General features: G+C 37.9%; 1 protein-coding gene across 3 annotated transcripts in view; it reads left to right on the forward strand.

The window, feature by feature from the left end:
• The window catches only part of Pard3b (par-3 family cell polarity regulator beta), a 1,028,687-nt gene that overhangs the window by 523,085 nt on the left and 478,818 nt on the right, over nucleotides 1–26,784 (forward strand). For all 3 annotated transcript variants that reach the window (XM_039083322.2, NM_001191808.2, XM_063266952.1), the window contains 5 exon segments: nucleotides 7,008–7,094; nucleotides 12,162–12,287; nucleotides 13,673–14,031; nucleotides 16,654–16,793; nucleotides 19,001–19,129. In XM_039083322.2, the coding sequence (XP_038939250.1) occupies nucleotides 7,008–7,094; nucleotides 12,162–12,287; nucleotides 13,673–14,031; nucleotides 16,654–16,793; nucleotides 19,001–19,129 (841 nt within the window).

Raw genomic sequence — 26,784 nt, forward strand, 5'->3', positions numbered from 1 at the left:
TTTATGATCACATAGATTCTGTGAAGATTAATTAAGGTACATTACAGGCAGCTGACTTAGTACATTGTTAAATGAAAAGCTGAATAATTACTAATTGCTATTTTAAGTCACATAGTCATTATTACACATAGTATAGTTCATTGTAACTCTGTGTTATCCCAAACAAGACTGAGTCAAATCATTTCTAGCACCTAATACAGGTCTTGGAATGGAAGAGAAGCATATCTGTTGAGTGACTGACTTACTGAAGAAAAAAAATTGCTCAATGATTTATGAGTATAGCTGCAAATTTGAAAGTTGGTAAAAAGATGTTTTCTAACTAGTCTTATAATATGTATGTCCTGTGACTAATCAGTCCTCTCATCTTGATCATGAAATACAATGAACTACAGGACTCCATTTTGGTAGTTTTTTTTAATATGGTCTAATTTTTTTGTTTTATTCTTATTTATTTTTATTGAACATTTTATTTACATTTCATATGTTATCCCCTTTCTCGCAAACCCCCATCCACTCCCCCTCGCTCTGCTTCTATGAGGGTACTCCCCAACTCACTTCCAACTCACTGTCCTGGCATTCCCTTATACTGGGCATCCAACTTTCACAGAATCAAGGTCTTCCCTGTCCTTTGATGCCAGATAAGACACATCCTCTGCTACATATGCAGCTGGAGCCATGTGTATTCTTTGGCTGGTGATTTAGTCCTTGGGAGCTCTGGGGGGGGTGGGCATGGGAGGGTGGTTGATATTGTTGTTCTTCAGCTCCTTCAGTCTTTCCTCTAATTCCTCCATCGGGGTCCCCTTGCTCAATCCAACTGTTGGCTGCAAGCATCAGAATCTGTATTTGTGCTGGAGAGATAGCTCAGTGGTTAAGAGCACTGACTGCTCTTCCAGAGGTCCTGAGTTCAATTCCCAGCAACCACATGGTGGCTCACAACCATCTGTAATGAGATCTGATTGACCTCTTCTGGTGTGTCTGAAGATAATTGCAGTATACTCAGATAAATAAAAAATAAAAAAAAGAATCTGTATTTGTCAGTCTATGTCAGAGCCTCTCAGGAGACAGCTATATCAGGCCCCTGTCAGCAAGTACTTCTTGGCATCAGCAATAGTGTCTGGCTTTGGTGTCTGCATATGGAATGTCTCTCCAGGCAGGTGGTGTCTGTCTCCAGGACCGGCCTAAGCACCCATGTACATGGCTGCCAGAGCTTAGAACCCCTTATCCCGACCCCATCACCTGCTGTGGAACTTTTCTAGTCCATCGCCTTAACCACTCGGCCACGACTACGGAACTTTTCTCAAGAAGCTGTACGTGGGCACTAAATACCCTAGTGCTCCCCAGAAGCTGCTGAACTAGAATCACCCTAACATCCCTACACGTGAATCAAACTGAATGCTGAAGGACTGAGAGCACATCCTACCCAATCCAAACTAGCCAAGTAAGGTTAACAGCAAAATCAGAAACAGATTCCCATTCATCAAACGTGAGCTAGAAACTTATATCAAAAGATACAACCAACAATTGACCTTAGGCACCAAGTTCTATCACACAAACATAATCAGCATGAAAATTCAACATGTCCCCAAAGACCATCAGTCATGTAGGAATGGTCCCAAAGGAAAACAACTATACTGATCTCAAGACACAGAATTTAAAATATTTATTTGTATTTATGTATATGTTCATGCATCTGTGTTTGTATGTAGAAGAACATTTACTAAAAAGCAAAGGAAAGAGATGCCTATAGAGGAAGAAGAGGCATGAACACCCAGTATACAGGATCAGAAGTAGGGAAAGCTCATACCATAGTATAGTTAAAACAAGAATTAAAGAGAACTATGACAACAAAAGTAACAACAACAAGGGGCTTAGGAAGTTTCAAGAGAAAAGTCACAAAGCATTTATAACACAAACCTGTTAGAACAATAGTCCTCTACCTTTCTAATGCTGGGACTCTCTAATACAGTTCCTCATCTTGTGATAACCCTCAACCATAAAAATATTTCTATTGCTACTTCATAACTGTGATTGTTTTTTTTGACTATTGTAAGTCACAATGTAAATATCTGATGTGTGGGATATCTGATATGCAACCCCTACGAAAGAGTCTGTCAACCTCCAAAGTGGTCCTGACCCATAGTTGAAAGCTGCTGCTTTAGAATGGTAGCTGACTTCTCAAGCAAAATGTCAATAGCCCGAAGAGCCTGGAGGGACGTACAAGTCCTAAATGACTATAGACACTAGAACAACAATTCCTGGTCAAACTATCTGCCACAGTTGAAGGAGAAAGACACCTTTCTGTGATATAATGAGATGGAAGGAATTACCGTCCACCAAACCAGCATTATTGGGACGAATTCTGTGAACTGAGGAGAGAAATAAGCACAGTTCAAAAGTCTACAAGAAGAAAAGAGGCCAGCGTTACAGAGCAGAGCTGAGGTAACTACCCACAAAGCAGTAAAGTTACTTCAGTCAGTGCATACCTGCTAGAACTTTAAATATTAATTCCTCACACCCCTCTCAAAGCTCATAGGTTAGCAGAGCACATTAACAAACAGTATCCATCTTTTTGTTGGACAAACACATTTACTTTCAAGGATAGACAATCTTAGAATGAAAGAATGCATTCTAGGTCGGCAGAACCAGCAAACAAGAAAGCATGTATCCTGATAGTGACAATGTAGACCAAACCAAAACTAATCACCAGAGCTAAAGTTCATTTCATTCCAATCAAGTCAAATAGTAAACAGAGAAAGACGAGAGTCCAGTGACATAACAGACCAAATGAACCCAACATATATCTAAAGAGCAGTTTACCCAGACACTGCAGAATACACTTTCTTCTTCTCAATATATCTTTTCTGTTTCTTTTTTCTTTTTTATTGGATATTTTTTATTTACATTTCAAATGTTATCCCTTTTCCTGGTTTCCAGTCCATAAACCCCCTATCCCATCCTCTCTTCCCCCTGCTTCTATGTTCTTCTCCATATTTAATCAGACTGTTTTGATTGATTGATTTTTCTTTTATGTAACTTTTCCATAGCAATGACTGACTCTATGATAATTGAATTAAACTATTAGAATCCAGACAGATTAGTTAATATTACCCCTGCCATCAGACTAGGAGATTTTCAATCCTTGCATGTATACAAGTTGTTTCTACATGGAGTAGAATTCAGGGTCGTCGGCAAAACCTTCGTTGAGGCTTTCCTCTGCGTTCATACCATTTGTATCAGTTATAGTGGGTCTGCAGCTCAGTCCCCAAAGACACAAGTTCTCATCTTCAGACCATTTGGTCAAACCTTTTATCTTTCCTCTCCGTGTAAGTAATATAGTGAAGGACTATATCCCTTGATCATACAGTGTCTAATATTAAGTTTTATGAAGAAAATCAATGAGAAAAAATCTAATAGATTATTTTTTTAAAGCCCATTAATTTATCTGTTTGCTTAGATGATGCTAGTAATCAAACTAGGTCCGATGACAAGTTCTGATGAGGCAGGAAGATCACTAGTCCAAGGCTCACCTGGGCTACATAGTGCCATCTCAAAAAGAGAGGAGATTCTTATAATCATATTAATAGCAAAAAGTTATCAATCCCATTTCAGATACATATGTGTGATGTGTGTGTTATTTTGGCCTTAAAAGTAACATCTCTTTTGAGAAGGAGGAGTCCAAGATTTCAATGTCTTCATTATAGATATATGGAAATCTGAGATTTGGCATCTTGGTTTAAATGACTAAGACAGACACTGGACTCATATACACCCTTAGGGGAAAGTTAGAAAAATATTGTCCCCTGTCTGTAATCCTTTCTCTCCAGTTGAGACAGTATTGAATACTATTAATTTTGCAAACTCTGTCCATTTGTCCGAGATGAAGGAACCAGACCTACAGACACCTGTAGCACACATTGCATCATCTGCCTGAAGCTTCAATTCTTCTTTGTTAAGAGAAAGCAGTTGAAGTATTTAGGCTCTAGCTCTGGCAGAAGGGCTAGCCAGAACGACAGTCTCATTTTTATCCATTGATCTGTAGCCTTTCCATCGTTCTCTCCTGAGCTCTTCATTAGCAATGGCTGTTCCCGTGGTTATTCAGTCAGCTCTGTCACATGGACCTTAGGGCACTGAACTAGCACGGGATTGTTGGCCTGATGTTTACAGCATCTCCCAATAACTGCTTTGGTCTTAGGGACTTTGATCACTTCTCCATGCTGTGATCTTTACCTCACCCAGGTCACATGATTGTCTATTTCCATGGTATGATTTACCTTCCACTTCTAGAATATCATTTCCACCTTGTGTTCTATAGTTTTCATTCTTGGTCCACCTTACCACTCATATGACATGGCATCTGTACTGTCTTCCAAACATGAACAACTGCTCCCCAAATCAAAACTGCACTTGGGTTTATCTAAACAAATAATATTAGCAACATATATTCATTCACATCTTTGTAAGAATCTTACCATCAAGGGTGTATACAGACAGACATTTCTACACATCATCATTAAGAACTTATACGATTGCAGTAATTCTACTGATATGTGATAAGATATGTGACCTTATTTATGTGACATCATATTTCAGATGCCTTTCTTTGAAACAACTATGGACCACATTTTATAAAATTAGTACAGGATCTATGTATGTAAAGATTTGAATGTTGCCTTTATTAATCAGATCTCATTATCTGTGAATGTTTGCATATTTATTAGTTTATAAAATTACAAGTCCATTTTGTTTGAAATTTTTTTGAATGATAACTTTTCTTGAGTACTTTAAAAAGATTGTCAAGAATCTTAGTTGAAAAATTATGACTATTGTCTATAAAGGAAAATTGAAAGTTTACCATGAACTATAGAAAAAGGGAATTTCATATAGAAATGAATTTTTACAAAGCATCTTCTCCACATTTTTTAGTAATTTTGAATAAGGCAGAATACAGTGTAAGATTTACTTAGTTGTATATAAAAACACAAGCTTAATAATTACTAAAATAATATTATACATAGCATTTATTATGTTTTACAAGAAAGATTTTTAAGTAGACCTAGACTAATATTTATAAAATAGAGAAAGGAAATGAATTCCACAGAAGCCAGGATCTATAAAAACCATTTGTGAGCTGAAATCTTTAAGTCTGCCCTAGACTAAACACTAATATTTTATAGTTTCTACATTAAGTGTGGCTGATGTCCTGCTGTATAGGGATACTCAATACATTTCTCAGAAGAGACTCGTGATGGTGGGTAAAACTAAGAATTATAAAGAGAAAGATAATCATCTTTTAGTGGTTAAAAAATAGTTTAGTCTCAGTTTCTAAAGTTTTCAAATAAATTTCATTGGAGTTAGTCTTAAATTTAATTGTTTTTTTTTTTTGTTTTTTTTTTTTTTGGTTCTTTTTTTTTTTTTTCGTAGCTGGGGACCGTTAAATTTAATTGTAATTCCATTCTATGAAAATTCCTGTATCAGATCATTGAAATCTACACGTTTCTGTGCCCAGCAAGCGTTTTTCTTTCAGGACTTAAAGTGCATATTAGTGTCTCCAGATACATCTATGTGCTTACCCTCCCCACTACTATAAAGGAACAAGTCCTTATATTCCGTGTCATAGTACTCGCGTTTCCTTGGTTTGTGATTTTATTGCAGATCTCTTATATAGCCTGCTTGACTGAACAAGTTGAATGTATCAGTAATATCTGAGAGAAGATCATTTGAAACTTATTATCAGTTTTGAAATTGAATCATCTCCCCGAATGCTAGAAACTGTCTTGCCTTTATTGTATTGTGTTGTATTATTTTATTATTTTAGTTCTTACTGATAATATGGTTGCAAGGGAAACATGTTAACAATAAGCCTAATCTACTGACTAGCATATATTTAATATATATATATATTTAGATTGCTGATAATTTTAAAAATGTTTCATGTAGGGTGAATTCATCAGACACTATGTTTCCTTAATGCTGTTCTCAACTTTCCAGCTAGGACCCAAATTTTTACCATTTTCAGTTTGGAGCGGAAGAGTATCTGAGACAGCCATGGCTCTTATTTGACATCTTGTTTCAGGTCATCTTGGTGTGAATGGAAAACAATAGGAACGTGTTTACAATTTCCATTGCTTCAACTTTGTTTCCTCTGGCAATATATTCTCTCTCTCTCTCTCTCTCTCTCTCTCTCTCTCTCTCTCTCTCTCTCTGGGATTAAAGGAGCCAATAATTGTTCACGTTATTATTCTTCATCTTTTCAAACACTTGTTAGCTCCACTGTGTATGACTCGGAGTCTTCCAGTGCATTGTGCATTTCAGTCATACACACTCGCATTAGTGCTTCTTGCCCATCCTTTCCTTAATCTGAGCTAGGTTAGGAAGGTCAGACTTTCTATTTCTTTCTATAATACATTTTCTCTGGTTTTTGCAACCTCTCTTTCTGCCTTAAAGATAGAAATAAATAAATAAATAAACCGGAAGGTGAAAACTTGGAATTGTTCCATTGAGTCCAACTGATGCAAGCTTTGATTTATATCGCTTTGAACATGCCCGACTGTTACCAACTGTGGCTTCCCTGGCACTATAAACTGCAATCCAGTGCATTTCCTAATAAATATTTTTATTCCATGTTTTCCCTTTTCTGGGGAGAAAACCCTAACTTGAAGCCTAAGCATGCTAGAGTTATTTCTGTGCTTTTATGGTCTGTACAGTCGTTTTCAAGAAAGTCTCACTGGGGAGAGATTTCGTTCTGTGAACCTCTTTTTATCTCTGTTGATTTCTGCAGATTAAATGGGAAGCTGGTTTAGTAGTGAGTTCTTTTCCAACTTCAGGTTTTTGAGGAAGATTCAAATTGGAAATTAGGGAGACTTTTAACGTGCTTCTCACACTCCTGTGCATTAAGTCATAGTTACAGCAGTTGATAATCTCAGCCAGGGCATCCATCGTGATGGATTAATGTATCTCATCTGGTTTTTACCTAAGACTTACTTGTGCTCCTGTTTTGCTCTGCCTAGTGATATGACGAGAGCTGTGGAGATTTCTGGGGAAGGAGATCCCTTGGGGATACATGTGGTGCCCTTCTTTTCATCCCTGAGTGGCAGGTAAGGAGTTTTCCTTGTTTCAAAAGCTCTTGTCAATGAAAATCCTGACAAAGACCTATTCCAGGAGAGAGTTAAATGGAAATATGCATATTCAGATGGACTCCTTAACTACTACTTTGGTTGGATCAGTCTTTAGAAACAGACTAAAGTCATTTATTTCTGGGAGGCAGAGAAAAAGAAAAGAAAAAAAATCGTACCAATTTCCCCACTTACAATTAATTATGAAGTACTTTCTTGGAGCATCCTTGAGAATAACAAATAGTAAACAGGCTTCTTGGCAAAGATTTTAACATATTGTTAGACAAATGTCAAAACTGGGTGTTTTTTAGCATTATAAAAGTATTCAATGAATGAAGATAGTAATTCCAAATTCTTCATATTCATATATACTGTATATATGATAAGTATTTATATTCTTGTAGCTTATCCACCACACAGCAAATTTAGTTATGGAAAAAAATGTATCTTGTTATTGTTTTTACTGAGATACAATTCAGGCCACTGAAAAATTCATTTCATCCTCTTAGAATTTTAAAGACAATTGCTGATAAATCCATATTGCCAAATGCTAATTTAGATTGTGTTAGTGTTTCTTGAAATCCACACCTGACTGGATATAAAATCTGCTTTGTGGTGAGACTGAAAGTGTGTGTGCTGCAGAGCTGGCATAATGCTGGGCTAATGACCTTCTGGAGGAGCCGACCACCTTCCAGAGGATGGCTGCCTATAGCACTCCGTTTGTCCTAACAAGGCTTCCCAGAACCCTTGAGGAAAAATCAGTTTTTCACTAACAGGGCTTGATTATAACCAATACCCTAAATCCACTTTCTTAAGTGATCATTGAAAAGTAAGAATGTTTTATTTTAGACCAATATATCCAGAATCAGAAAAGCCCATTGATTTTTTTTTTTTTTTTGCCCTCATAAGTCCCTCAAAACTGTGATCCCTGACTTCTCATTCCACTGCTGTTTCTAGAACCGCAATTCCCCCAAAGGTTATATAGTATTAATTGACTGGCTCTGGATATTTACTCAATCCAGTTGGCCGTATCAAAGGACAAGCGGCTCCAGTCATGATATTTGGGTTGGCACTGTCTTTTCCAGGTAGCCATCTGCTACCTGTAATTGCAAAGACATCACCTTATTTTTCTCCCGTATAACATCTGATGCCAAGCTCCTGCTGGAATAAACGGTCTCTAAAAGGAAATGAACCGAAGAGCCAGCGGCTCTTATTGTCTGGTTTCCTGTGTGTGTTAATAAGCGTGTTTATATATGTTATGGGTTACGGCAAAGGACAGACCAGGGTTGTTTTTGACAGACAAGGTGAGTATTTATTCGGTTCCCGTGAGAAATCCTAATGGCTTTTGGCAGAAGTGTGCTGATAGAGCTTTGTGAAATACCAGAGTGGTTAAATTGCCAGGCCCTTTAGTTTAATGAACCTGGAATAGAACATAGGATCTTTGCAATTCCCCAAAATGAATAGAAAAAAAAAATCCACAGTGACGGTCACCGCCCTTCATTTTGAATAGCTCAGAAAAGAAGCTGACCATCTAGATGGGAAATTACTTCTCTCACTTCAAATAAAGGGATAGACTGGACTGTATTGATTTCCTGTTTTTCCATGGGGTTCTGATTCCTAGGGCAAGTTTGGAAGAGGGGTGGGCAGGGAATTTGACTGCCTCACAGGATTTAATCCCACTGTTGTCTTCACATGACCCCCAGCTAGTCCTGAAAGCCATCTGTGGTGACAATCTACTTGCCATCTAGATTAAATGGCATTAAAAACGTGAAAGCTCCTTGTAAAATCCCCAACCCAGGAGCGCATAAACTGTCAGTATGGTGATCATTTTGGATAAAATAAAAACAACCTGATTCACAAATGAGGTTTCATTATAAGTTCATTGTCAACTGTACAGTTACTTGAAGAAGTGGTTCTATTATACACTTTTAGTATCTAGTACTATTATAGAAAGGAAATTTAATTAAAACATACATTAAAAATCATATGGAAGTGGAGACATGTGCCAATAAAAGTTAAGAAGTAATGAGTCCAGGCTGAAACAGCACTCTTAACTCAAGCCATGTGTCTTGCTGGAGCTGCCTATAGAGCATGTCAGACAAGTGTCTACCTTCCTGCTGCCATCTGGTCTCACTGTGTGAGCACGGGGGTTGCTTAGGTCATACTGGTATGCTTAGCTCTTAATTTTCTTCCATTTATTAGTTTGTCTCATTATTTTAAATTAGAATTTACATTTAATTCTTTATTAAGACTACTGTAATTGGTTTTGCTTCCAGTGTTTTGTCTTGTTTTTCATTACCAAAAAAAAAAGATCGCCACACCTGTTACTGAAAGAGTCCCTTACTCTGGCTATGGTGTCAGCTGAAGTCCATAGGGATTCATTAGAACCCAGAGCAGGGGATGCTGAACACGACTTATGTTCAGGACCTTTGACTTGCCCTTCCCGTTTTGTTGCTGTTGTTGTTTGGGGGTTTTTTGGTTTTTTTGTTTTGTTTTGTTTTGTTTTTTTTAGGAAAGAAAATAAGCACAAAACATTGTCCTTGCAAAGAAACAGACAAAGAAAAATGTTAATTTTATGTCAATTAAATTTGAAAAATTAAAAAGTGCTTTTTTCACTAGAAATAGATAATAACAAAGATAGCTAAACAGCTAAAGGTAAAAGAGAAGAAAATGATTCAGAATGTGAGGAGAGGAGAACTTTAGTGACTAGTGGTGAGCTAGCGAGATGAAGCCTCGGGATTGAGTGGGAGCACAGGGCTGCACAAGGACTGGGCACTAGAGCCTTAAGGGATGAGTCCATGAGCAAGAAACAGTTGTTGCTCCTTATCCTGCTGTGCGACTGAATTTTTACGTTCTTCAACACTTGCCAATAAACTGGCCAGTCCTACCCTATGACTGCACCTCAATATTAATTGTTAGGTCCCATAAGTTTTTATCTTAAATAAAGCAGCTGTCCCCACCAGCAAGTAAAAGTAGATAGTGCTTTATGAGCTTTCCCCACAGTGGCAGATGACGTCATACTGCAGGGAATTTACTCCTTCCAGATAATAGGGAGGGCAGGGATGGATGGGTTTGTTGCTGGGGACCAAACTAATGAAATCAGTCAGTTTTACATTTTAGCAAAATTACCTCTGACACACGGGTTTTACAGTTGGGCTTATTCTGTCAATAAATTTTTCATGGAAAGTTAGGTTATTTAGATCAGCGAGGTTCACATAGCATGCTCCAGCTGTAATATGCTAGCTAAATTGCAACCCAGTGGCCCGAAAGAATTAATTCATCTCCCAAAATGTGAAATTAAATCCTAGGGAGTAACATTACATGACTGATGATGTACTGAATTAAATTAAAGGAAGACTTGAATGCTTGTTAAAAAAATATCACTTACATAAACTGGTTTATAACCACACGTGAGCCTCCTAATGGATCATGTTATGGGGGAGCCACTGTAACAAAACTCTAAACTGTGAACCATCAGAGAGCGGTTTAATTTAGTAGAAACCATGATTTTGATCTAATCCCCCCTTTTTCTTCTCAAAGAGTTTTACTTTAGCATTGTACTAAGAAAGCAAAGTCCTGGGATGTGTTTGGTTAATTTAGTAGAATTCTAGAATTCAGGGGGAAAACCTGAGACCCTGCCCACCCTTGCCCAGATGACCTGGAGCCCTTCCTTACAGCAGTGGCATGGCTACCACTAGCTCGGCACCAACACAGTCTGTTCAGTTAACATTTCTAAAGAAGGAATCTGAGTACCACTGAGCACCATTGATAACCTGGAGGTGGTCTGCGCTCTTTAATGAACTGAGCCTGGAGGCAGGGGCTCAATTTTGTGGCCACTTTCTCCTGTGCTTTCAGTGCAGGATGCCCTTTTTGCATGGCTGACCTTATTATTCACACTTAAAATGTGCTCATATTTTATTTAGATGTGAAATTTAACACAAAGGGATTCTGTAATATAGCACACAAGACTTTCTTCAGAAGACAGTGACTGAATAGAATAATTAAGGGAACAGGGAACATGGAGGCAGTAGTTTCTCGATTTCCAGCAGATACCTACTTCTGCCCATCACTCCATCTCAGTGTGACACCCAGTGAGACCTACGTCATGCCACAAAGATAAAAGGCTTCACCAAAGTGAGGAATGACTAAAGTATTAGAGGTTTCATTTCTTGTGGTAGATTTAGTTTTGGTTTTATAAGAGTAATAGAGCTTGAATATGGAAACACATATGTACACACGTGCACATACAGCCTGCATGCGAATACCAGAATCTGTGTCCACAAGACTCTCAATCACAGTAGGTCCCACTAACTGTGGACTGAATATATCAACAAAATCTTCTATCTGTGCTGAGTATATACAGACTTTTATATGTTATTATCCCCTAAACATTCTATTAGCTATTCAAAAAGCATTTGCATTGCACTGGATTTGGGGGGTAATCTAGAGAAAATTAAAACACACAGAAGGATGCAAATAGCATGGTGTTTTCATAAAGAATTTGGGCACCCATGGTGTTTGGTCCCCAAAGGGGATCATCAAAACCTCCATGGATATGGACGGACTATATAGGAAATGTAACGATTGTTTGATATGCTTCCTTTATATTTTCTCTCATTTTTCAGTCCCTCTCTTATTCTCCCATTAGCAGCATCAAGTTTCTACATTGCCACTCAAGCAGGCTTCCCTACAGTTAACGCTGATGCCTCTAGTCAAACTTCTTGTCTTGGGCGGTATAATCTTTATTTAGCTGCACTGATCTTTTCTAAGATCAAGGCAAACAAAGAAATGGGTTGGTATTTATGAAATGGATATTTGTCTTCAGGTAGGTGTGTGTGTTTGTGTTGTATGTGTCTTTTTATCTATCTGTTGTGTGATTGTCTACTGTGTGATTGTGTGTGAATTTGAAAGGCGAACCATTTGACTGGATAGAAATATACTCTGTTTTGTAAACAGAAACCAATATGTATTTCTGAATAGCTGCAAGAGGAGCAATAATGAGTACATTGGTACTCAGATGTTTTATTTCAACCTAAATGTTTCTCTTAGGATCCTAGGACTCTTCATCCGAGGCATCGAAGAAAACAGCAGGTGCAAGCAGGAGGGACTATTTCAGGAAAACGAATGCATTGTAAAAATCAACAACGTGGAACTCCTGGACAAAACTTTTGCTCAGTAAGCATTTTTTTCATTGTTTTATTGACTTTGTGGATCTCTTGAATATTTATAATCATTGCCAAACTCATTAAAATCAAAATCATAGGAAGAATGTCAAGCCAATTCCCTTTAAGCGACCTCTGACCATCCAATTCTGAATGCATTTGATGTTTTAACATATTCAGAGGTGGCCAACACATGTGCCTGATGTCTGTGGGGAGGTTGAGCCATAGAATACGTCAAGTCTTCCTGCCTGGGTGTCTTTCTGGGCATCCATGAATGGAGGGGTTTGTTTCTCTTAGGCTACGGGTCAGTAGGACTGGTATTTACTGGCTCTTTTCACAGACAATTAATTCAACTTATTAATTAACATCCTTGATGTCAGCTCCCTTAAACTGTAAAAACCTGTGGGTGGTGCCTACAAGGACTCAGCAAATAAAAGAAACAAATCGTAAAAGTTAAAATGCACTATCTCAAAGAGATTATCTTTCTGAATGTGGAAAATAGTGTGGGGTATACCTGTTGCTACACAGGAGTTGAATAGGTAGAATGCACCAGGCATCTAGATACACACACACATGCACACACACGCACGCACACACATATTGATGTGCATTGAAATTTGGCAGGGCTTCTAAGTTAGGTAGCAAAGTAGTGATATCTTCACTGGCAATCAACAGCCTGTTTTGCTTCTGAGCCAAACTGCTCAGAACACAGCATCTCGCAGGCCACTGTGTTTCAATGGTGGGGGTCGATGGTTGCCTGAAGAAGGCATGAATCACTGCTGGTGCTTAAGGGTAGAATGAAATGTCGTCTTTCTAAAACAATCCATTCAACTACTGTTATCAGGATTATGATAATTAATAATAATTATGTTGTTTGCATGTTTTGCTGTACTGTTTTTGCAGAGGCCAGGCAGTTTGATGATCCCTGTTTTATAAAAGTAGAAACAGATTCATAAAACGTTAACATTGAGTCAAAACTAACTTGGAGTCAAGTAAAAATAACTTATCAATAACCTGATTTAAAAATGAGGAGGATTTGTTTGCTTTTAATATGCACTTCATTATTTCTGGTTAGATTTTCATATTCAAAAACACTTGAAAGCTAAGAGTTGTCTGCTTAGTTCTATGGTCACTCTGAGGTTCCACTTGAACTTGTTACATGCAAGCGAATTATATTTACTTTATGTAGGCGTTTAAACAATAAACTAGAGGATTGTATACGGTCATTACCCATGTGTAGGCAGTGTGGAAGTATCTTGATGGGCAGGTATAGTGAGCAGAGTCAGATTCCTCCAATACTTATGGCACCAGGCTTCTCTGCTTGCCCCTATGCCTGGATACCTTAGAAAGTGCTATGTCAGAACACAGTCTGATTCTCTGTTTACTCACTCATCCAAGGGCCCAAGATGTCTTCCGTCAGGCAATGAAATCTCCCAGTGTGGTCCTCCATGTGCTTCTGCCTCAAAATCGTGAACAATATGAAAAATCAGTCATTGGACAACTGAACATTTTTGGCAACAATGACAGTGCTTCAAGAACAAAGGCACCACCTCCCACCCGTGGGAAAGCAGGGCTAAAGGCAGTAAATCCAACAAGAGCAAACAGCCCTGAAGGAGAGGAGTCACCTTCCCCGCAGCAAAGCAAGAGTCCCCGAGTTCCAAGATTAGGAAGAAAACCTTCCTCTCCCTCACTCTCCCCTCTCATGGGGTTTGGCAGCAAGAAAAATGCAAAAAAAATTAAGATTGACCTTAAGAAAGGTAATTATTAAATTATGCTTAATAGTGTTCTATTATTATACCATGTAAAACTGGTTAAGAGAAATGCATTAAGGTTAATTTACTTAATTCTCTTTTTATTCAATTGTATCAAAGAGTAGATTTGAGAGTATACTTGGAAAACTAACTTTCTTAAAACTGTAGCACTTTTGTCTTCTTTACTCCTGCAAAGCTGAGAGAATTTGAGACAAGAAGACAGTGAAGACCGTGAGGAATACAGAGAATCAGTGCAAACCTGATAAAAGCCACGCAGGATTGCCTGGCCCCTGAGCACTGAGTGGGCATGAGAGGTTAATTGTCCTCATTTTGAGTCTAAGTTGGTGATTTTTTTAAAGTGTCCTTCAGGCCAGTTCAACAATATGGCCTCTGGCTCTCTTGAATGGTTTTATATCAGTGTAAGGTTTACTCTTCAGAAAGACAACAGATAATGATTATTAATTTCAGATTCAATATTACACTTCTTCAAGATAGTCCTTCAAGTACAAAATTGCATTCAACCTTTCTTAATCTTTTTCTACTATTTTGTTCATTTCCAGCACATGTGTGCATGTATCCTGAGCCACAGGTGTACATGCATATGATTGCAGCATTACACACATGCCCGTGTACCCATGTACTGCGTGTTCCTGTTTATTCTGACTTCTGCCTGATATTCCTTCATCCCATTGTAACTTCCTGAAGCCCTGTGGTTCTTAAGTCAATTCAAAGACTCTAATAGTGTTTTTTTCCCACTGAATTAATAACTTAATGGCCACCATAAAACTTTTAAATATTATTTGTGAATTTCAGAAACAAATAACATGTATCTTTCATTAGAATGTAGAAAATATTCTGAGAAGTTTTCTCCAATCAAAATTTTATTCACTTACAAAAATTGTATCCTGGGAATAAAACAAGTTGAGAAGAAGGCACAGAGTTTTATATACCTGTCCGTAACTGCATGACAAATAAGCCATATCTAAATGTATTATTATGTACCAGTGACCCAGCTATGTATGTGAGTGAAGTACTTGGACTATAGAGAGGTGAAGAAGGCACAGAATTGTGAGAAGGTGTCCTAAAGAAGAGAGCCCATCAACCGGGTACATCGCCTCTGCCTAAATGTAAAACTATAACAGACATTCCTTAGTAGATAAATGGTTGTAGGAAGGAAGAAAGAAAAAAATTACAGTTTTCTGTAGCTGAGGTTTTCAGCCAGGGCAATTTGCATTCAGGAAATGTCATTGGTTGAAATTAGAATTTTAAGTAGAGGAGGATATTTGATAATGGCAGGGTCTGGATTGAAGGAGAAACAGCAAAGTTTGAACTACTCAGGAAAGAAGGAGAGACAGAGGAGTGGAGATGTAAGAGGAAGAGGATAAATGAACCAAACAGATGCTAGCTCCATTCTAGAAGGAGATGATAATAACAGTGACTCACAGATCTGATTGAAGTAAGGATGACAAGAAGAGATTCTGGTCCAATACAGATCCCTGGGCATCAGGTGTGTTTATGTGTGGGGACAGTGGGTGAATTCTAGATTGACAGGTATGGTGTGATGAGGGAGATATGAAAAATAAAGATATTAAAAATGAAGGGAGAGTTAATTTCTGAAAATGATAATTAGAAAGTATTGACAAGAAATAAAGTCATCTATAGAAAGACTTACTGGTGATGGTCATAGGAAAGTAAGTCTATCAACTTCCTAAAGCTTTAACAAGGGATATGAAGAGGGAAAGGTTGGTTTGGGCTCAGGATTTTGGAAGGTTCAGTCCAAGGCTTGTTTGCAAATTGGTTTTGGACCTATGACAAAGCACAGGAACATGAGGAGAATGTATGAGAGAGCAGGCCTTCTGCAGCCCAGAAGCAAAGAAAGAGAAACACTAGGGTCAACAGGACCATGGCTCCTTCTTTAGAATGCCCTTAATTACCTAGCATCCAACTATTAAGCCCCATACTCTAAAGGTTCTACTACATCCCAGGGTGCTCCAGGCTGGAGAACATGGTCTTTGCAGTAATCTTATTTAAACAGCAGTACTTTATTTCATGACAGAAGCTTCAAAAGACACTAATAATAAAGTACAGATTATTTAGTGTCGAAATCTACATATATCTTTAGAAATTAGAAGGGAGAAGTTGGAGATTGAAGAAAACTGGAAGGGAACAGGAAGACTTTGGGGACAAAACAGTATCTACTGCAATAAAGCCATCAGGACACATGCAGAGGTCTGAGCCACAAACTACTCAGTTGATGGAGAAACCCACAAAACCACAACAGGGTAGGGGAGGTTACCTGCTTGGGAGGGAAGATGAAGTCAGGTGGTAGACTACTGTGGAGTCAGTACTCTGGGCATATGGATGGCATGTGCTGTCTTCTAGAACCTGAGGAAACGAAAGTGTTACGTACATACAGTGGATCCTAACTTCACTCTGATGCTACCATTGCCTGCTGGAACGGTCATCTTTATTTAAAATGGAAAAACTGAAGCCTATGTAAAATTTACAGCACTGTAAATAATTCACTTTGTATATTTTTATGTAATCTAGGTAGAATTTACTAAAGGAGTGAGTGTAATGTTACCCATGCTTAAGGTGACAGTGCATTTTTCTGATCTTACCTGCCAGGCCCCGAAGGACTTGGTTTCACTGTGGTAACTAGAGATTCTTCTATACATGGTCCTGGTCCCATTTTTGTAAAAAATATCCTACCAAAGGGAGCAGCAGTAAAGGATGGCCGCCTACAATCAGGAGACAGAATTTTAGAGGTAAGAAGTGAAGTTCATTTCCATAGAAAAACATTTGTTTATAGTTAAGTAAATAAATAGATAGACATTTGTAGTAGTCAGTTGCTGTCCCTTGCTAGTACCAGTATGGCCCAAAAATACTAAGAATTGCAGATGTCCAACGCCTGTATATTAACTGTATATTTATTGTATTTCCAATAAATGATACCTTAAATTATCACTTAGTTTAGATTGAATAGGTTATAGTTAGGAATTTCATGCATAAATTAGATGTAGATAGATACAGAATAGACTATATAGATGGAGATGAAGAGATATAGATATAGATAGATATAGATATAGATAAAGATATAGATATAGATGATATAGATAGAGATATAAAGACAGATAAAGATATATAGATAGGATGATACGGATCCAATATGGATCCCTGGTTATAATGTGTGTTTATGTGGGAGGATAGTGGTATGAATTCTAGGTTGATAGACATGATAGAACGAGAAAGATATTAAAAATGAAGGGAGAGGAGGCTGGAGAGATGGCTCAGTGGTTTAGATCACTGACTGATCTTCCAGAGGTCCTGGCAACCACATGGTGGCTCACAACCATCTGTAATGGGATCTGATGCCTTCTTCTGGTGTGTCTGAAGAGAGCGACGGTGTACTCATACACATAAAATAAATAAATAAATTTTTTTTAAAATGAGGGAAGGGAGAGTTAATTTCTGAAAATAATAATTAGAAAGTATCAAGATTCAATGATTTACTGATGATGGTCATAGGAAAGTGTGTCTGTCAACTTCCTAAAGCCGTAACAATTATACATATGCCACAGAAACAGTTATCCTGCCTCATTTTAAAAAAGGATGAAAACAAACTTTGCTTATATTCAGTACAAATGTAGCTTTTTCAATATTTTTTTATCTGAGGTTGATTAAATTTCTACTATTAAATTCAAAGAGGTTGAGGCTGACTATATATTAATGTTTAATTTTTAATGTAACATATATTGGAAATTATTACTTGTAGACAAGATAACGACTTCAATTATAAAACTAGTTAATGACGAGCCTAAGTATGCATGTCCCAAGAAGGTCAGAAATGTGGCTTTCAGTAATACCTTCTTAAGCATATCCCTCTTCCATTAACCATTGATGTATGAATTAGTCTAGGCGTCTGTTAAAACTGTGCTGGGGCTAACTTTCATAATCTTATACAAGTCTTCACAGTAGTTCCTCCAAAACTTTGAGAGGTGTCTTACTGATACTGCCAGACCCCAGTCAGCACTGCTTGTACTGAGCCAGGACTAGAGATGCTGAGCTGATCTGGCATGGAGAAGTATTTAGAATACCCCAAAATACGAGGCTTGTTCCTACCATATATTTCTGCCCAATACCATCATCCTCTCAATCAGGAGCTCTGGTCAGCTGGCCTGGAGAGAAATCTTGTTTGAGACTGGCTGGTTTTAAATCTCCTGTGGCATGAAACGTTGCTTTCAAAACTTCATGCCTGAGAGTATATGTTTGGGAACGTTTTATCATTCCGTATAGTTCTAGATCACAAAGGATGCTCAGATTGACAAACGAGGCTCTGGGGCTGATTTCCCATAACCTAGGGTAACATGCTGACAGCACTTTTCCAGACAAAGAGAACATTTAGGATTAAAGCAAACATGTACATTTCAGGGTAATTTTCCACACGATAAGTAATTCACTGCTGCCTGGTGCATCGCAATCCACTCCATATCTACTTGATGAATTCATTTGTGACACTTCTCAGTCTGATTTTTTCTTTTGTAAAAATGTGAGGACTTAGGGGAAAACGTGAATATAAAATAATTTACTGACTGAGTTTGTCTAGTATCAAAATGAGGATAGCCATTTCATTATTGAAAGAAAATGTGCATTTGCCTGTATGTTTAGTATCACTTTTCAGAGCTTCGTTGCATTTTTGAACACTTAATTCACAAAATAGGTAAAAGGAAGGGAGGGAGGAATGAAGGAAGGAAGGAAGGAAGGAAGGAAGGAAGGAAGGAAGGAAGGAAACAAAAAGCCACTTAGGAGCTGAGCGGTAACACATGTCTACAATACTAGCACTCAAGAGCTCTGGCAGAAATTTCTGAGTTCAAGGGCAGCCCTGGGCTACCTAGAAATCAATGCTTGTCTCAAATAAGGGGGGAAGGATGATAGGAAATGTTCTAACTGTTGTGAACGTGATTCTGCTCATTAGGTAAATGGCAGAGATGTCACAGGAAGAACCCAGGAAGAACTTGTGGCCATGCTGAGGAGCACTAAGCAGGGAGAGACGGTATCACTGGTCATTGCCCGCCAAGAAGGGAGCTTCCTGCCCCGAGAGCTGGTAACGTTCAAACCTCTGTCTCTCTGAGGGTTTAATGCTCTGTGATGTTTGTGAAGTGTCCACAGGGAACATTGAGAGCTAAAACTTAAAGCTAGCATCAACATGTGAGAGAAAACATGCGACATTTGTTTTTCTGGATTACCTCACTCAGGATGATACTGTGTGATGTTTTTATTTATCTATAAGTTCCATTCATTTACCTGCAAATTTCACAATTTTGTTTTTCTTCACAGATGAGTGATGTATGCATTGTACAAATATACTACGTGTTATTTTCCATCCAACAGTTGATGGACATCTAGACTGTGCACATCATGGACAGTGTGACTAGAGCAGTAGTTACCATAAATGGGCAGGGATCTCCGTAGTAGTGTATTGAGTCCTGTGGATAGATGCCCAGGAGTGATGTATCTGGGTCATACAGTAGATATTTTTCCTATCTTTTAAAGAAGCTCCACACCGATGTCAGTAGTGTTGGCAACAGTTTTCACTCCCAACAGTCATGAGTAAATACCCCTATTGTCCATATACATACTGTCATTTACTGTCAATTTTTTATCTTAGTCATTCTGACTATAGGAGTTGACTGTATATAGTTGGGGCTACATAGACCCACATACATGACAGAGAACTGCTATTACTCTTGGCTAACCTCCAGAACCTAAAGATAGCATATTCTTGAGTGACAGAACATGGGGAAATCAATTTGGTAGTAACCCAGCTTCTCGACTGGCTAGCTCCCACAGCTTTACTTCACCTTGTAGAATATTGCTAGAGGAGCACTGCCATCAGTCCTCCCTGACTGTGGTCCTGTGAGCTGTAGTAATGAATGACCTTGCAAATTATTCTCTATGGTGAATGGTTCAGGGATAACCAAAGACTTTCTGATTGGATTAAGATCTGATCCACAACAAGGAATACAGACCTGGTACAGTTAGAACCTGTATGTACATAGGGCATAGACCCTAGGGGAAAATTTACTCTGTTAGTCTACTAAATGGCATAGTATTAAATTAGCTCCTAAGAATTTATTGCATACCCACAGATCAGTACATCTCTCAACTCTCATTAGGAAGCTGCTTCTTATAGTAGATGATTAACTCAGAGCTACAACTGTTCACCATTCAGAGAATAAGAGACTCAAGAGTCCCTAGCTCCTAATGGAAGATCTGTGTCACACACCTTCCCACAACGCTTAGGGGACATTGCAGAAGAGATGGGCAGAAAGATTATATAAGTCAGAATCACTGGGTGATTAGAACGAAACAGTGTTTTCTGAACAAAACAGAGCATTTACACATAACTGCTCACAGCAGTTACAGCAGCATGCACAAGACCTGTACAAGTTAAAGCTAGACAAAATTCTCTAAGGAAACTGTGAGTGGGCAGGAAGTTTTGCCCATAGCTGAATAATTATTGCCAACTGATGGTTTCTAGGAGAAGGAGAATAAGTTTTATTTAAGGGTGTGATCATGGTAGGACAACCATGATCCAGGCCTTTGAGCCAAGAGCATTTGGAGCAACAGAAATTGGAGTTGTTGGGCCTTTAAAGAGGAAAAAGAGGACACAGAGGAAGGAAGGGGAGGAGGAGGAGGAGGAGGAGGAGAAGAGGAAAATCGAAGATGAATTTGGATAGTTAGGGAGGTAGGAGTAGATTTCTGAGGAATTCTAGGAAAGGGTGATCAAATATATAGAATTCTTTAGTCAGAGGGACATAGTTATGTAAAAGATAACAAACTGTTTTTTGCCTTTTTTAGTTTTCTGTCATGAATCTGTGTTTTGTTTTAGGAATGGATATATATATATATATATATATATATATATATACATATATATATACATACATATATATATCTATATCCATGGATATATATGGATATATATATATGTATATCCATGGATATAGATATATATCCATGAATATATATATCCATGTATAATATATCCATATGTATATATATATATATATGGTACATTAGATTCTAAGAGTATAATATTTAATGAGAAGCAATACAATCATTCTGAATGCCTCTAACTGGATCAGTAATTATTAAGTTGCATAGACTTTGGGTCTAGCTAATTGTAGTGTATGATTTTTTTATTTATTTATGTTTTTATAATGAAGTATGTAAAAATAATTTTTAAGAATAAAATACCACTTCAAAAAGAAAAAAATAAGCGGACAGAAATAAAAATACACGGAACTCTTCAGAGTGGACCCGAGGCTCATAAGGGAAGTGTAGAGAACTACAGCTGAGCCGAGCAGAACTGAGTCTCTTCTGAGTTCTGAGAAACGGTTATAGGAAGAGACTTTCATGTCACTAAATCTAATCTCCTCCGCCCAGAAACTACTTCTCTAGTAATTTTTTTCTAAATTGAAGATCAAAGATACATAAAAATTCATGTATGTTGACTTTTCCCCTCATATAGCATAGTAACATGTTTGATGCTATACAACTCGGAATTGTTGATTAGATAAATAACAAGATACTTCCCCCGAAGTATAATAATCTTAAGTAAAATATCACTTAAGGTGATATTATTGAAGAATTACTTGTAATTTGAGAAAATTTATAATATGAGGCTAATCAACATAGAGGGCATACAATTCTACATGGAACATTATCAGATTATTTTAAAGCCTTGAACAATAATTGTAAGGAAATACACCTAGAATGTTGGGGTTTTACATGTTAACCATGAGTACATTTTTATTTACTGAAATACTTTGTTTTTAAGATGGTTATAGAAAATTTAAAAGAACTTTTATACACAACAACAACAAAGGAAACATGATAAAGGATACTGGGTATCTTTTGTTTTGAATCTTTATTTCCTCTGCATCTGTAATGAACTGATAAGGACGTATGTAGGTGACAGGAGGGTGCCACAGGGGTGTGAGCAATCACTGAGGTTGAGTTGGGAGACAGTGGCTATCTAGGGGGCAGTTTAGAGATAACTTATCAAATCTGTGAGGCGATATTTATGGATTGGGAAACAAACATACTGCCTGTCTTTAAACCATTAATCTATTAATCACCATAACCAACAGTTCAACACATCACCTGCTACCTTTTCAGGACAAAGTTGGAGATTCTAGGAGTGAAAAAATAATTAAACCTCATTTACTGTTCACATCGAGCTCTGCCCAAAGCAGATGGTTGCAAGAAGGTAATGTGGTAAGAACTTCTCAACTGTGCGATACACAAGGAGGAACTTGACTACTTAGAATATAAACCCAGCCCACTTCATCTCCTATCAAAAGTGTTGGACTCATGAATTGCATGGCTCAGTGGGTAAAGGCATTGTTGCCAAATCTGATGACCTGGCCCAGGATGCGCGCGCACACACACACACACACACACACACACACACACACACACACACACACCCCACACACACACCACCTATTTCTCTGCACTCTGATTCAGCTATCATGTGTTGTGCACATATCTGAGTATATAGCCTTCCTGAATTACAGATCTTACCTAGAAATTCTCCTTAGATCATCCACAGGTCCCTCCTCCATTCAGAGTTTTGACATGGAATTTCCACTCTCTATACTGCTACTTAGTTCCTTTGCCTGCTTCACTTTGCAGGAAGATCTCTGCTATTGAAGAAAGATCTACTGTTATAAATAAATAAATAAATAAATAAATAAATAAATAAATAAATAAATAAGCAGAAGGAAACCATGAAAGCTAAGGACATGAGCCCTCTACTCTTCTCCAATTTCAAAGGCAGACTGGAAATGCTGCCTCATCTTCTCCCAGAAGATCCTACTCTCCCAAGAGAGATGAAGAAGGCCAAAGTCCAAATATTGTCCTCTGAAATGTAGAGGGATTTTCAATCTTTTGTTTATCCCTAAGATTCCTCTAGGAGGGTCAACATAGAGAAGAAACAATAAAAAGAGTTATTGTGTGTGTGAACACTAGAAGTCTGTTTCCTTATCATTCATCCCTCTGTAATGACAGAGATGAGAATTATCCTAAAGCCTCAGGGAGACTATGCTCATATTTCAGGAAAAAAAAGGGAAAACTTATCCTTTCATTGAACTATGATTCTGGAAAGAACAAAATTCTATGTTAAATGGAAACATTCCAACCATCTTTTATTGTAAGAGAAACCAAGTGATAAAGCTCTCGCTGGTTGCTTAAACACCCAGAATCCTCCATTTCTATCTTACAACTCCTTCAGCTCCTCCCATATATCCTCTGGAATTCCTGACTGCAAGGTGAATCCCATGTTCTAGAAACTTTTCCTCTTTTTTTCCCCTAGACAAGAAGCAAAGAGGTATGAGAGATTTTTTTTTAGAAAAACTAAAAAAAACAATTGCACTTATAATTTTTACCAAGTTGAATAATGTAATTCTTAAAAATCGAAATAGTTTTGCCTCTGGATTTCTGAATTAAAAGCATAGTTACATAGTACATTCAAGTTCCCTCCAAAAATTCGGAGGAGGCAATGGAGGTTTCCTAACCTAGGCGGTCTCTGGAGCCCATAATGCCTCCTGTTCCATTTCTGTTTCACTACTTCTCTGTGTGATTGGGAGCTGCCCAGATCACTCTGAGGTTACTCTCCTAAATTAGATGACATGTTCTAGTGGGGATAAAAGGAGATAATACATACAAAGCTCTTGGAATCATCTCTGGCCATTTGTAAGTTTTCAGTATCAAAATCTCCAATTATTTCTTCTGGAGCATCCCTTCCTTGATAGGAGTGTGAATATTATATTCCACCATAGCTATAATTTCCAAGGGCTTGGCTAAGAACAACCACCCCTTTTGAATAGTGTAGCTTTTCTACTTACTATTCTGGGATCCAAAATAATATATACCAAACACAATTTTATAGCCCATCAGATCTATAAGTGAGACAGTCCCTGTGCATTATTTTGCTCTCATTTAATAAACTTTAGTAAAATTCGATTTCTGTTCCAGAATGATATCATAGACTGAGCCCACCAGGGAACATATTAAATTAATTGTATAACTATAAGATTATAAATGAAAATAAATTATTTTTTTCTCATTGTTTTTATCTTATTCAGAATATGGAGGACATATGGTTAGTATTAATTTTCTTAAAGCTATCTTAAAGCTAGAGTCTCAATTTTTGACAATAAAATACCCAAATATATGGACTTTAATAATCAGAGCAAAGAAAGGATTGGGTGTATGTTTGTGGGACTGGGGGTGGTGCTAGTAAGTATCTATTTCATAGAAACTCAGAATCTCTGTTTGGAAGAAACAAATAGATTTTATTTGTTGTTTGTTTTGTTTTGGTTTTGGTTTTTGTTTTTCCCCAGCACAATAGGCTGCCTTGAGCTCTAAGGAACAAGAAGCCTACAGGAAGTTTAAAAAGAGGTCATATTCATATGTGTAAGACTCTCAATAGGAATTACTGGATTGTATCCCCTGCACTGGACGTTTGAGAGACCAGAGTGAGGAGTGTGTTGTGTGACAGCTTCTTGTTTCCTTTCTACTATAGAAGACATTGTCACTTTACTCTCTCCTACCCCGAAGTGATTGATGCACACCCTTAACTCTCCACTGAGAGCCTGAGGAATGGAGGAAGGACAGCACTTCCTGCTTTTGTCCTTCCTAGCTCCTTTGAAGAAAACAAACTCTGTTTATTTTTTCCTGTTCTGGGGAAAGTCCTCTCTCCTTGACTAAGCCAGGCTTTTTCACAGAGCTCTGTCCCTTCTGCCTGGCCTGTCTTCTGGCAGCTAAATTATCCCTATTTCTTGTTATCTTTAGCTTCTTGGAGAGTCTTAATGCTTACAGCCAGAGGAGCATGTGGTCAGCAGGTCTACAGGAAGTGTCAATATAGGACTGTCTCTCAGATGTGACCCTCTGTCATTCTGAATGTTTGAGCATCCATTTCCAGATCATTTCTCCTAACGAGGCACCAGAGAGGATCCTGATGAACTTAGTATGTGTGCACCTTCCTGCCTTCCTCTTGAATGACTACGTAGTGTCACAGGTTTTGTGGCGTGAATAGCCAGCTTTTCTGTGTATTTCAGGCTGCACTGACAATCAAATAAAGGAATTTGTGTAGTGACATTACAAGGATTTAGCTTCTCAAAATGACTGCTTCAAAAAGTATCCTTCCAGAATCTAGAGTGAAACACACTTTGATGCCTTCACCTCTTGATGGGGTAAGTGTGTATTTAAGAGGTATCCACATAAAGAACATTTTTCCAGCAGATACTTTGGGATTGCTGTTAGGGATAGACTGGAAAGGGAACTGCTATGCCTGAATCTCAACTCAGAATGAGTACAGTGCAGCTTGATTGGCTGTAGGTCTGTCCTATTAAAGATGTGGCCACAAGTTCTTTTCTTACCCTTGGCCCTCAAAATTCTTTTAATTTATTTATTTTTTCTTATACAAAGAATAAGATAATGGAATCCTTCTATTGAGAAAAGATCTAAAGAGCCAAAGAGTTTCTCTTCATTGCTGATCTGTCCCTATGGCTATGATAAAACAATGACTAAAAGCAACATGGGGAAGAAAGGTTTTGTTCTAAAGTACAGGTTAGAGTCTAACACTGAGGGAGGCCAAGGCAAGAACTTGCAGTACAGACACTGACGATCGATGCTTACAAGCTTGGCCAGCTACCTTTTTATATAGCCCTGATCCTGGCACCACTCACAGTGGACTCAGCCTTTCTTCATCAAATAGCAGCCAAAGTAATGGCTGCCAACAGGCTAATCTGATGGAGTCCAGTGCTCTCTATTCCAAGTAAGTCTAGGTTTGTGACAAAAACTAATCACCATAATTGAGGGGACAAGAGAGGGGTGAGAAGAGTGAGAAAGAGAGAGACAGAGATAGACAGAGAAACAGGGAGACACAGTGAGAGACTCTGAGTTATTTTCCTCATATGAATATGTAAATGTATTATTTGCATGTCCTCCTTCATTTATTAGTGAAGAAAGAACATTCTGCTCTTTCTTTGTTAATCTCCTTAACATTTCATTTTCTGACTTGCTGCCTTGTCTTTAAATTATCCTGAAAATCACAGCAACCCTGGTGGGTAAAAGGAGCTGAGAAATTTTCAAATGTGTTTATAATTTCTACCTGCCACATTTGGCTGCTATTAAATGCTGGCCTGTGCAAGTGGGATTAACTGAATTTCAAGCAAGTTTCTCCCACACTCATGATTGAGAACCAAAATGTAGTCGTGTTTGTCATGCTGGTTTGACCTTCACTTAGCAGTACTGCTTTTGTGAAGGACAAATGGTGTGCACATATGTGGGGTTCCCTCAGCTGCAGCTTGGCTTAGTGCTTCAGCTCTACCACAGCTACCTGTGCTATGACCTCATCTCAGCAAATGAGATGTGGCTCCAAGTCCTCTAGGCTTAGCTTGTTATTAGATGGGAAAAAAAATAACAGCACCTTCAAATGTCAAATTATTTAACATCATAAATCATGGAAGAATTTTGGTATGAAATCTTAGATGAACCTCATTTAACTGATATATTATTTTATTCCCCTTGGCTATTTGATTCAAATGATTCCATGCTTAATTAACCAAGGTACTTAGGAAGAAAGGATATTATAGAAGCTGTTTGTGAATAAGTAGCAGAAATTGAAGGATAATTTCTAAATAATTTTACAATAAATCAAAGTTTAAGAGTTTGAGTTTGCAATTA

Source organism: Rattus norvegicus, chromosome 9, assembly GCF_036323735.1.
Source record: "Rattus norvegicus strain BN/NHsdMcwi chromosome 9, GRCr8, whole genome shotgun sequence".
Classification (NCBI taxonomy): Eukaryota; Metazoa; Chordata; class Mammalia; order Rodentia; family Muridae; genus Rattus; species Rattus norvegicus.